Raw genomic sequence first — 13,547 nt, 5'->3', positions numbered from 1 at the left:
CCTGTCTGGTGTAGATCTAGTCATGCTAATCAAGTGGATGTTGCCTTAAATGAGACCTGCAGACTCATTACATGGTGTCTGAGATCTACACCACTTGAAGAAGTTTATTGTCTAGTAGGTATCCCACCTCCAGATATTCGCCGTGAGTATGCTTGCAGAATGGAGAAATCTAAAGCACCGAACCTGTTGACCCATACTTTATATGGGTACCAACCAGCAACCCAACGGATCAAGTCAAGGGAAAGCTTTCTCCATACAACTAAAAGCCTCACTGAACCACCATCGAACTTCAGAGTGAATTCATGGCGTTTCAAATCCAGCCACCTTGCAGGATGGATGACGCCTTCCGAAAGACTTCCTAAAGGCCACGAGGAAAGTTGGTCAACATGGAAGAAGTTCAATAGGTTGCGTTCAGGAGTTGGAAAAACAAAGACCAACATGAGAAAGTGGGGTTTTGTCTGTGACTCCACTCTTATGTGAATGTGGTGAAGAACAAACGAATCATCTTGTTGTTTGTAACTTGTGTCCAACTACTTGACCTCTCCAGAATGTGATCGACGCTACCAAGGAAGCATGTGAATTGGTCACACCACATCTGTATATTAATTTTTTATGAAAACTAAAGGCGTTCTATCTGGTCGATTTCCTTCACTTTTTTTAACTGAAAGGTATTCATGCACAGATTTGTCATCAGGTAAATCACTTAACTTCTGCCTTCCTCAAATTATTTGATTTTTCAATTTTTTCTCTCTTTGAAGCAATTATATCCTTGGATCTAATTGAGGTACAGAGCTTGTTCTGGCCTAAGAACACTCAGTGGATCAAGCTCTTTAATTTCAGCTCTTAACTATTCAAATTGGTTGATCCTGAGGAAAGTTAGGAGTAGTGCACATTCAGTTTAAAGTCTCATTTCTTCAACATTTTTTCTCATTGCAGCAATCATACCTTTCGTTCTAATTAAGGTACGCAGTTCGTTTTGGTCTAAATACACTCAGTGGATCAAGTGCTTTCTTTTGAGGTAATAACTACTTAAATTGGTAGATTCTGAGAAAAGTTATGAGTACATTTGTCTCCATGACGAAGATCTTTGAAGGACTTTTTAACAGTTCGGTGCGTAGTGTTGTTCCAAGGAACGTTGAATTCAATTTCTTTGTGTGATGTATTTTCAAGTGCTTTGTTGACATAATATTACGTTCTATTACCACAGCTGATCATGTGCTTCATTTCATTAACTCGAAACTTTGCAAATACATCCATGATGATGGTAACGAACACCACCATACATTGCGGGCGGAGCCAGCGGGAAACTGCTAGTTTAATTAAATTTGTATTTATGGAGATCGTAATCACATCGTTACCTGTCATCATCAGAAATGATTAATGGCTATAGTACCAGATTTGTTATTGTCCTGATATTATTGTAAGATATGATGTATGTTTCTGACACGATCAAATAAAATGTCGTAACATGTCGGAATATAACGCAAAAAGTCTCCTGACTTTTTACTGTTGGAAGTTGGCATGACTGACGTTGAGTCCTGTCATATACATAAATTGCTTCTTTTTTTTAAGCCCGGAAGCTAGAAAGGACGATGGAACCATTGAAGTATTATAAGTATAATGGGACAATGTCAGAAGTGTATGAAATGGGAGGGAAAAGGAATGACAGACATAACACGGAAGGATGAGGACAGACTTCCAACTTCACATTGGCATGGATGGATTCTCTCCTTGCTTATCTCAGCTCTTCCAACTCCATTTCTTCTTGGTCCTTGACGCTTCTGGATCTTCAATGTTGATGTAGGGTTTGTGTTATAGCAGAGCAGGATAAACATAGGAAGGAAGAGACAGAAAGGAGGTTAAATTAGTGATGAAAGGTGGTACACAGGCCAGAATTGTTGAAAAACGTGTTTTATCTCTCATGGTATGGGACAAAACATCAAACAAATGGGTGAGTTGGCTGTGCGATTCGGTCCGTGTAATAATTAGCTTGGATGAATGGTGCCGGGTCGAGTGGCTTAGACGGTTGAGGCGCTGGCCTTCTGACCCCAACTTGGCAGGTTCGATCCTGGCTCAGTCTGGTGGTATTTGAAGGTGTTCAAGTCAGTCAGTCCCGTGTCGGTAGATTTACGGGCACGTAAAAGAACTGCGGGACTAAATTCAGACACCTTGGCTCTCCGAAAACCGTAAAGGAGTGGTTAGTGGGACATAAAGCAAAAACATTAATTAATTATTATGGATTCATGGAGATGGGTTGGAAGCTCGCTGTTGGTAGCCCTGTAGATAATTTGTGTGCTTTCTCATTTTTACACCAGACAAATGCTTGGGTTATACGTTAATTAAAACCAAGGCTGCTTCCTTCCCAGAATAAGACTTTGCAAAATCATCATCATCATTATTATTATTATTACCTTGCTGTTTGAATAACTTCATTGTAGTCACCTTCTAATCTCTGTTTGTTTGAGACCCATAGCAACCTATACATTGTTAACTGAAGAAAAGTTGTTTCTTTTTCAGGTTACTAAGAAAGTGGCTTATGCCGATGTTAGTGACCACGAAGAGAGTTCTGCCAATTCTGGCAGTGATTTTGACGACGATGAAGATCCTGATAAAATTGAGGTTCCTGGTAAGTTTCTTGACTTTTCCTTGAGTTTATAGTAATCTGCTGCTAATAATACCATTCAAATTACAGGTTCATTTAGTTTAGAGCAATGTAATTTTGCTTGTTGAAAATGTCTTTTTGGCAGTATTCTGTCAACCGAGTGAATTAAAATGGTTTAAAAGAGTGGAGGACACATATCCCTGCCCCCCCTCTCCATAATAATATCTATCTATATATATAAAATAAGTCTCGGCAAAAGTTGCCCTCCATCAACAACTTGTCTCTATCTGGATTAAAGAAGAACTACCAGAACACTGGACAACAGCCCTCATTCATCCTCTGCACAAAAAAGGGGACAAAACCGACCCTAATAACTACAGGGGAATCTCTCTCCTAGACATAACATACAAAATATTTTCAATAATCATCCTTAATAGGATAAGTTTACAACTTGAGAAAGAACTAGGAGAATATCAAGGAGGTTTCAGACCCTGGAGGAGCTGTCCTGATCAGATCATGAGTCTTAAGTTGATAATGGACTATAACAGGAGAAGAAACAGAGATATGGTGATAACATTTGTAGATTTCAAGAAAGCTTATGATTGCATCCATAGAGAATCTCTGTTTAAAATTTTAAGACACCTTGGACTACACCCCAAATTAATAAACATGATAAAATTGACTCTCACCAATACCAAGTCAAAAGTGAAGTTTAGGGGGGAAACATCAGAGACATTTGAAATTAAAACTGGACTACGGCAGGGAGATGGGCTCTCACCACTATTATTTAACTGTGCTCTAGAAATGGTAATGAGGGAATGGTTTAGAAAATGTCCCCCCAAAATAAAGATTGGCCGAAAAATCAAAACAAATTGCCTGGGTTTTGCTGACGATTTAGCATTACTAGCAGTGGACATAAAAGAAGCAAAAACCCAGATATCAGAACTTCAAAACATTGCAAATAAAATTGGCCTCAAAATATCATTTGAAAAAACAGAAATTATGCCCCAAAAACCAACACAGCTAAAAGAAGTCACCATAAATGGTAATAAAATCAAAATAGTAACTCAGTTTAAATATCTTGGAGAAGTAATAACACATAACTTAAATGAAAAAATCTCAATCCAAGTAAGAACAAATAGATTAGCTAAAGCACAAAAATTAACATGGGATATCTACAAAAAGAAATGTCTATCAATAAATACAAAAATAAAACACTACAACACAGTTATAAAACCGGAAGCTACATATGCAGCAGAAACACTCTTTTACCTGAATAAACAATCAAAGACTGACAGACTTCAGAAAATTGAAAGGAGGATTGGAAGAACCTGTATCAACAAAAAATATCAGAAAGATGGACAGTGGCGGTTAATACCTAACAAAGTCGTGTACAAAGAGCTAGAACCCATTACAGATACTATGCATAAGAGGAGACTGGGATTCTTTGGACATATCGTGAGGATGCAGGACTCGAGACTTCTGAAACAACCAGTACAACACAATCTCGTCTCAAAAAATACCACAACAGGATGTAAATGGATCAGAGAAGTAAGAGAGGATCTGAAGGAAATAGGCCTTACAACAGAAGACACCAAAAATAAGATAAAATTGAATACAAAACTCAAGAATACAAACCTCCGCTTTACCCTTACACAAAACAAACCAACAACACGCCATTTTCAACTGAGGAAAGGGCACGAAGATCGGAGCGTCTGAAGAAGTACTGGGAGGACCGCAAAGCCCGAACAATCCCTTCAAAGAGACCTGAACGACGGACTGACTAAAGTGATCCTATGTGGTCATAAAAGAAGAAGAAGAAGAAGAAGAAAATAAGTCTTAAGTAAAGTACAAAATTAGAATTCGGTAGCCGATACTAGACATTTGAATTAGGATCCAATGTTTGGGATTGAGAGTGTTGTTAACAATGCCTGAGGTGTTGCAACATCCATCTGCTCCACGACCACAGTGTTTATGAACTGCGAAGGAGTTGCAGACGTGGTATTTTGTTCTTAGTTGTGTTTGTGTTGCAAGTGAGAAATGTGGATATTCAGGTGCAGTGTGCAAGCACTAAGTTTTGTCAGTGTTTCAGAGGAACACCTTTGGTGAGTACGATGATGGCAGGATCATCATCATCATCATCATAAGTGCCCTAGTGGCAACAGTGGAACATCATGGCTATACCACCTCAAGATCATGTCATGCATTTTCTTATCAATGAGAACAACTCCTATCCTCTGTCGGATCATGTGTGTCATTGGGTATGTAATCAAGGAGATAAACCTCCAAGAGACCGGTGTGACGTTCATCTTCATGGTGTGATGAAGGCACGGAGCACTTATAGTCAATGGCTCTCGGCCCCATACAGGCTTCAAGACATTGTTTTCAGGAATTCGTCTGTCGTAAGCAGGTTGACAGGTGGTGGTGATTTTTGTTTTGGGCAACTATCCTCAAGGGCGCAAGAGATGACGTGGACAATGTTGCTTTCTCCATGACTGCATTTGTACTGGTCTGAGGCTCGTGGCGACCACGGAACTTCTGTAGTTCATCATTCTTCCTATTCTTCCAACTTACCCCACTGCAACTTTTACCTCTTGCCAAAGATTAAAATAATCTGTAGAGATACTATTTTGCATCTCAAGAAGTTGCTAAAGATGGCTTTCAGCAGTGCTTTCAGAAGATTTACCAATATTGGCAAAAGTGTATAATCACCAAGGGGATTGCTTTGCAGATAGTTGTACATTGATCCTTCTTTGAATGTGTAATTTGTTGTTTTGCTGGGTGTTTCTGTCAGCAGTCGCTTGTTGTACATTTGGACTGTGATGTACTCATGTTGGAAGTGTATTTTGCAACACATCAGAGGAGCATAATAGAGAACAAGTTGAAGGAAATGTGTAGTAGGAGGGCAAGTCGATAAGTATCTGCAATTTTGCTCTAATTGTCTTTAGGTTGACTCCATGGCGTTGTGCGCGCCAGCTGCTAGATGGCACCGTTGTCTACGTTTGTGGTAGGTTCCAGCATTTACTGATCAGTACAGCTTGCCCTGTTGCGATGTAAAGATGGCTGCACCACACTCTGTTTGCACCAAGGAAGAACAGCAGAACCCTGGCTAATGTGCGTCTGGTTTGCCACGTCATCAACAGTAATCGTTCACTTGTTCAATATTGACATCAGTTACAGCTGCAGATGGACGCCGGGATCTTTCCTCACCCTTCATGCACATGTGGCCTCTTTTGAATGGTTCAGTCTACTGGTAAACACTTCGCTGTGGCAAAACATTGTCCTCGTATTGTGCTGAAAGTGTTATATGAATTTCCGCTCCTGGCAAACCCTCAAACCACAAAAAATGGATTATGGAACGCTGTTCTTCCTTGGTGCGAACAGAGTGGCGCGGCCATCTTTACTTCGCAACAATGCAAACTGTACTGATCTGATAATGCTGAAATCTACCACAGACGTAGACAACACTGCCATCAGCGGCTTGTGAGAACGCAACGCCATACAGCCAATCTAAAGACAATTTGAGCAAATTACAGATACTTATTGCTTTGCCCGCGTATATTAATTTTTTAAGTAAGAATTTAGCTCGCTTTCGATACATTAGAAGACAGTAATTTATCTGCGATGTCATATTTTATGTTAGATGAACTGAGATCTTTTGAGCTATTAATCAATTAAATTTGGACCATCTGGAGCTTGATGGTAGGCCCTATGTCTCTATGCTCGCAAAGACTGTGTCTTGTATCTAAAAGGTTCTGTTTCTTCTTGTTGGTTTTGCAGTTTCAGATTCCAACTTGCAGGTGATTAAACAAAATTTCTAGGCATCCTACAGTAGATTGTGTCCATTTAACAGCTCATTCTTTTGATTCTATCAGAGGCGTAATACACACGTCCAGTGTCACAATGAATAAATAGAATAAATTTTCTGGGTTGTTGGCAGTGATCCAGTTCAATCCATCAGTCACTACTGATCTGCATTTCGGGCAGTCGTCCACGTAGCAGTTTCCCTGTGTGTTGTTTTCCTAGTCTTTTCTTAAATGATTACAAAAAAAATTCAAAATTTATTTAACATCTCCTTTGGTAAGTTATTCCAATCCCTAAGTCCCCTTCTTATAAATAAATATTTGCCTCAGTTTGTCCTCTTGAATTCCAATTTCAGTATTTCAATCTTAAGATCAAAATATGCAAATGAACAAAAGATATAAATATTTCAATCTTAAGGTCAAAATATGCAAATTAACAAAAGCTAGAGCATAAATTGGTTCCGAAATTTTTAAGACTTGCGCAAAGAAAAGATTTAACTAATATGAATAGAATTCAAAACAAGGTTATCGAGATTTGGATAAGAAATGAAATTAAAGCAGCCTACAAAAAGAAATCCCACTTAAATTTACGGTTACATACGTTTCATTTATTTTCAACCCTTGTAGACTGTAAATTGAATATTTTATTGGAAAGGAGGCAAGCAACTCTTGATAAGAAACTCTCACAATTACTACAGTCTCGAGTACGATCTCCCACATGTAATACAGTTTCGCAAAGAACAGTATCTCCACATGATAATAAACTCACAGTAGTCAATTTAACGAACATTCAATTTTCTGAAGAAGAGATTGGAATGTTAAAGGCTTGAAGTACAATTGGCCTAGCGGAAAAAAGTAACGGACTGTCTTGACAGACAGGATTAGAGCTTGTAGGAAATGTCAGATTGGTTGGAAGGTAGGTTGGATCGTCCCCGAGCGGCTGGGACGCTTGGGTTGGGAAGTTTCAAGTAAGGTACAGAGAAAGAGGAAATCGATGAAGTGGATTCGCACGAAGATATTATAGTCTTAGGCGTAGCGCTATATACAGCATGTACACTATGTACAATTAATACAAGACAGTGATGGCAAATCTTGAGCGAGAAGTTGTCTGCTAGTCTTCCTGTTATAAGTCAAGTATGAGAAGACTTCTTATTATTATTACTACTGGTTGCGTAATCGTCCTGCCGACTGGCAGAGATTCTGCTTTCAACTGATCCGCGAAATGAATGATAGAAGCCTCGAAACATGGCTTCCCAGACCTTATATAGCCTTTGGGGCCACACCCCATGTTCTGTCAATATAGCCTTCAGGACAGTAAATAATAAACAAAACATATTTTTCAACCACAATAAGGTAAATAATAATAACAACGGTTACTCAAGATCTGGTGTTTATAGACTGAAGTGTATACAATGTGGGTTCTCGTATCTAGGTCAAACTGGGAGGAGCTTTTTTTACAAGGTATTTGGAACACTGTAATGCTTCCAAACACAACAAGTATTCAGCCATGAGCCAGTATATGAGTGAAATGGGACATGAATTCACTTCAATAGAGAAAGATCTGACCATCGTTAGAAGCTGAGGCAAGGGGAAATTATTGAGTGAAATGGAAAATTTATACATTTAAAAAAAACCAAACCTATAATAAAGATAATAATCTTAACGACGCCTTTGTCAACAAAAATCTGTTATACGAGATAAGTCCAAGGTTGATCCATTCTGCAAATCAGAATAAGGTCCCTACTATTTTCCTTTCACAGCACTCAAATGTTCCATTTACCACGCCTAATGTTAGGCCTGCCCACACCAATTCGGGTAACACCTCTCTAGCAATAACACAGGTGCACAAAGTACAACCCACTCCCTTTCCCCCTCTATGCTCCACCCCACCGTTACCGCATCGGTATTTCACTAGAAGTAGAAAGGTTAGTCGATCAGACGCAACTGGAACCGGTGGATCCACCTAACATCAGACTGGAGGAGTAAGTTTGACCACAACTATGGGGTATTATACTATTATCTTTATAATTATCAACACAGGCTCTAACACTCCTTATTCTAAATTTATTTTTCTTTTTATTCAATTACAGACAATATTTATAAACCTTTCCAAGGTAGAACAACGAATCACCGAGATCATTAGTCTAATATGAATTTAAAAAATGCATAAAAAATCCAGGAAGCATTTTGCATTTTGTTAGTGGAGCAGCTGCCTATGAAGGATATTTGACAACATTATTTCCAGCACACACGACATTTAACCCATAATTATACTAATTTCCTTAAAATATACTATAATTCAACCTCGCTTTTTTCCACATGGGATTTTCAAGTTTTGCATGATTGACAACATACCACAGTTCCAGTTTTGTTGCTGTCAAATGTATGACATATGTGATTAAAAAGCATTTTTGGATCAACATACTTTTTACAAACTTGATTAACCTAATGATTCATCCAATAATTGATGAAGATCCAATTTTTGCTTTGGACAATTTTAGTTAAATGTAGATAATTTTTATTTATGTCACAAAATTTTGGCTTTATTCAATGTACACATTTTAAACCCATGAACACAGCATCTAAAGAAAAACTTTTTTCCAATTTTTTTTAAAGAATAAGATCATTTGTATAGTATTAAGTTCAAATGTGTAACTAAAACAAGGCCTTGGACTTGACCTTAAGATTGTCAATAGGCTGAAGATGCCCAAAAAAAGGGCAGAACATGTACCTAAAAAGTATATGTATTTCATGTAGAATTTAATCACTATAAACTGTGAATTGTATTGAATGGGTGGATACAGTAAATTTTATTCTTGAAAGAATTTTACTTGTACATACAACTTAGTTGAGCAGCTAGTCTCCTTTCTCCCAAGTCTTCCCAGCTCAAACTATGCAACATTCTTGTAATGCTACTCTTTTGTCGGAAGTCACCCAGAGCAAGTCGAGCTGCTTTTCTTTGGATTTTTTCCAGTTCTTGAATCAAGGAATCCTGGCGAGGGTCCCATACAGTGGAACCATACTCTTGTGGGGTCTTACCAGTGACTTATATGCCCTTTCCTTTACATCCTTACTACAACCCGTAAACACCCTCATAACCATGTGCAGAGATCTGTACCCTTTATTTACAATTCCATTTATGTGATTACCCCAATGAAGATCTTTCCTTATATTAACACCTAGGTACTTAACAATGATTCCTATCAGGAACGTTCACCCCATCAACGCTGTAATTAAAATGGGGAGGACTTTTCCTATTTTTGAAACTCACAACCTGATTTTTAACCTTTTCATCATCATACCATTGTGTACTGTCCATCTCCCAACATTATCAATGTCATTTTTCAGTTGCTCACAATCTTGTAACTTATTTATTACTCTATACAGAATAGCATTATCCACAAAAAGCCTTATCTCTGATTCCATTTCTTTACTCATATAACTTTTATATCTTCTTCTTGTATGACAGCATAGGATCGCTTTAGTCAGTCCATCATTCAGGTCTCTTTGAAGGGATTGTTCGGGTTTTGCGGTCCTCCCAGTACTTTTTTGGACGCTCCGATCTTCGTTTCCTTTCCTCAGTTGAAAACATGCGTTGTTGGTTTGTTTCTTGTAAGGGTAAAGTGGAGGTTTGTATTCTTGAGTGTTGTATTCAATTTTATCTTATTTGAGGTGTCTTTCGATGTAAGACCTATTTCCTTCAGATCCTCTCTTACTTCACTGATCCATTTACATCCTGCTGTGGTATTTTTTGAGGCGAGATTGTGTTGTACTAGTTGTTTCAGAAGTCTCAAATCCTGCATCCTCATGATATGTCCAGATAATCCCAGTCTCCTCTTACGCATGGTATCTGTAATGGGTTCTAGCTCTTTCTACACGACTTTGTTAGGTATTATCCGCCACTGTCCATCTTTCTGGTAGTTTTTGTATATGTATAAAATAAGAAAGCATAATTGTCCAATAATACTACCATGAGGAATTCCCCTCTTAATTATTACAGGGTCAGATAAAGCTTTGCCTACTCTAATTCTCTGAGATCTGTTTTCTAGATACATAGCTACCCATTCAGTCACTCTTTTGTCTAGTCCAGTTGCACTCACTTTTACCAGTAGTCTCCCATGATCCACCCTACTTTCATCTTTCCCTGGAGATTGCAGCTCCCTTTGTGGATCAGTGTTGGTGTATTGGCCTTTCGATCCCTTAATCACAGGTTCAGACTTGGCAGAGGTGTTCATATTTTTGATGGGTGGAAATAAGTCTTTTCTGCAGTTCATGTTTGCAGGTCGATAATGCCGAAGATGTTGTGCGACACATTTGGTGATTTCCTGACAGGATTTTTTTTAAACTATGACAACATTAGCACACACTTTATCCAGATGGAAAACAATACAGTCACTGCTTCCAAATGAAATGGTCCAGAATCTGTCTGTTTTTCCGGCCCCGCGGTGTAGGGGGCAACGCGCCCGCCTGTCACCCAGTGGCCCCGAGTTCGATTCCCGGCCGGGTCAGGGTTTTTAATCGTAATGATTAATATCCCTGGCCTGGGGACTGGCTGTTTGTGACATCCTTAATCTTCCTTTCCTCACACACAACATTCCACACTACCACCATTCCAATTACACGCAGGTTCATACAATATGGTGCCAGTAGGGGCAAAAGATCCATATGGGTCGACGTGCTGAACAAATAGCATTTGTTTAAAAATCTCCGTTTTTACTTATTTCTCTTTTTGTTTTTCAAATTCATATAAGGTTATGAAAATGTTTTTCAGCCCCCCCTCCCCTCTGCAGATGACCAATATATACGTAAAATGTCCTGCTGCACTTTCTTAGCAACGTTACTGTGCTTATCTCTTAATTGTCAGTGGTGGAAGGTCCGACTTATATTTGTTCTGCAACCGACTTCTTCACACTGCCTTCCTCTGCCGTTATCACATAATCATCCATGCGAAGAAAGTCCTCATTAGTGCAGTTTGACTGCAGCATTCTCCATACATCAGGAAGTATGCCGCTGCCTCCTCCTCCTCCTGGCAGCTAAGATTCAGAATGATTCTTGAAGAATCCTGCTTTCAAGAAACAGTTTGAGATGGTAGTTTGCCTCAAAGCCTTCCAAGGCTTCGCAGTGAAGTGAAGCGCATCCAGGATTGAAACTTTAAATGTTTATGGATCCTTCCGTAAGGAATAAAATTTGCTGCACTAGACTCTTCCTATAAAGTGACTTACAGGAGTGTATAACCCCTAAATCCATAGGCTGCAGCTTGCTTGTGCTGTTACCAGACAGACAATCTAACTTCATGTTCCTCAGTTAAACATCCATGGGTTGTGCAGGACAAGGGTTGATGATAATTATTCTATTTTGCACACCAATTTTTGCATCCAGAGCAGCCAACTGCTGTTGAAAGATATCCAAAGTCATCGAAGTTTTACGTTTGGCATCATAGGCATTTGGTAATGGTCGGACATGGATGAAGTAACCTGGCCAGTGTTCTCCCTGGGACCTTTTCAATAAGCAGAAAGGGGCTCACAGAAATGTTGGGAGTCAATACTGTTTGCTCTGAGAAGCTCCACCTCTTTGTGATAAGAGAAATCTAAAAAGCCCGGCTACCAGGAGAGTTGGCCGTGCAGTTAGGGGTGCGCAGCTATAAGCTCACATCCGGGAGGTAGTGAGTTCGAATCCCACTGTCAGCAGCCCTGAAAATGGTTTTCCGTGGTTTCCCATTTTCACACCAGGCAAATGCTGGGGCTGTACCTTAATTAAGGCCACTGTCGCTTCCTTCCCATTCCTAGGTCTTTCCTGTCCCATTGTCGCCATAAGACCTATCTTGTCAGTGCGACGTAAAGCGAATAGAAAAACAAGCCCAGCTAACATAGTCTAGGTATGTGCTAGTTACATAATATTAATGCATATTTGAGTCGATGCGTGCTCCAGATTAAAACGTAAATACTGTAAAACTGTTTATTTAAATGATAAATCTTTATTATTATCAGCATAATTGTATCAGATGGGAGTTTAAATGTTTAGCTTGACTATCACGCAGTGTTATGTGCGAGTGGTGTCCAGAGTAGTGTGGAATCGCGTGTGAGTACTCGATTCACCCTGCTATGTGGCACTCCACAGCAACAGAGTGGTAAGCCCTGCTGTTACTTCATTAAGACAAACAGTAGAGCACTAGAATTTCAGAATAATCTGCTATGTATTCTTCGTGATAATAACACTAAAATAGTTAAATTATACAGTTAATATTTTACCTGCCTGATATTTTAGTTAATGCCCAGACAGGAGTAAATTTTGAAATTTTATCATTCTTTTTTTTTTTTTTTTTTTTTTTATGTAGATTACTCCACTCGGCTAACAGCAGGTTCTGTGGAGAACACTGGTGGCTATTTAGATTTCTTATCACAAAGAGGTATAGCTTCTCACAGCAAACAGTATTGACTCCCAACATTTCTGTGAGCCCCTTTTTGCTGTATTTCCTAACATGGTGTTTATACTCTTTGAATGCCAAAGTTATGCTGGACAACACGCTGAAAAACAGTGCAGTTTTGTTAAAGTTAAAAATGTTCCGGGGTTCGTATTCGTTGGTCAGCTACTGCAATCATCCATTGTTCTTCCCTTGCACAGTTTATTACTAACTGGATTTGATTGCTCCACCAACAATTTTATATGTTATGCCATTTTCCTACATCAATCAATCAATCCAGCAATTGGACTTGCTGAAATTTACGATGCCAAGAATGCCAAGAAACATAACTAACAAAACCACCATGTACTGTATGCAAATAATCTGTGTGGCCTAATTGTAGGATAGAATTTAAGGATAAAATAATACTGACTTTATGTTTCATCCTTACCCTGAGATTTGTAATCGGCTCGTTTTGCACATGTGATGTAATGAGTAATGCGCACTTCGGTATTAGCTGTACTGAGCGAGTTAGGAGTGCGCAGCTGTGAGCGTGCGTTCGGGACATAGTGGGTTCAAACCCCACTGTCGGTAGCCCTGAAGATGGTTTTCCGTTGTTTCCTATTTTCACTTCATTCAAATGCTAGGGCTGTGCTTTAATGAAGGCCACAGCCGCTTTCTTACCACTCGTAGTTTTTTCCTATCCCATCGTTGCCATAAGACCTATGTGTCGGTGCGACGT

At 39.1% G+C, this 13,547-nt stretch overlaps 1 protein-coding gene across 4 annotated transcripts in view; it reads left to right on the top strand.

The window, feature by feature from the left end:
• The window catches only part of sno (strawberry notch), a 205,929-nt gene that overhangs the window by 39,929 nt on the left and 152,453 nt on the right, over positions 1–13,547 (top strand). For all 4 annotated transcript variants that reach the window (XM_067159301.2, XM_067159299.2, XM_067159300.2 and 1 more), the window contains exon 2: positions 2,518–2,626. In XM_067159301.2, the coding sequence (XP_067015402.2) occupies positions 2,518–2,626 (109 nt within the window). The remainder of the gene's footprint in view (positions 1–2,517; positions 2,627–13,547) is intronic.

The sequence above is a fragment of the Anabrus simplex genome, chromosome X (assembly GCF_040414725.1).
Source record: "Anabrus simplex isolate iqAnaSimp1 chromosome X, ASM4041472v1, whole genome shotgun sequence".
Classification (NCBI taxonomy): Eukaryota; Metazoa; Arthropoda; class Insecta; order Orthoptera; family Tettigoniidae; genus Anabrus; species Anabrus simplex.
The sequence above is the reverse complement of the archived record's forward strand: the minus strand, read 5'-3'. Positions and strand labels throughout refer to the sequence as shown.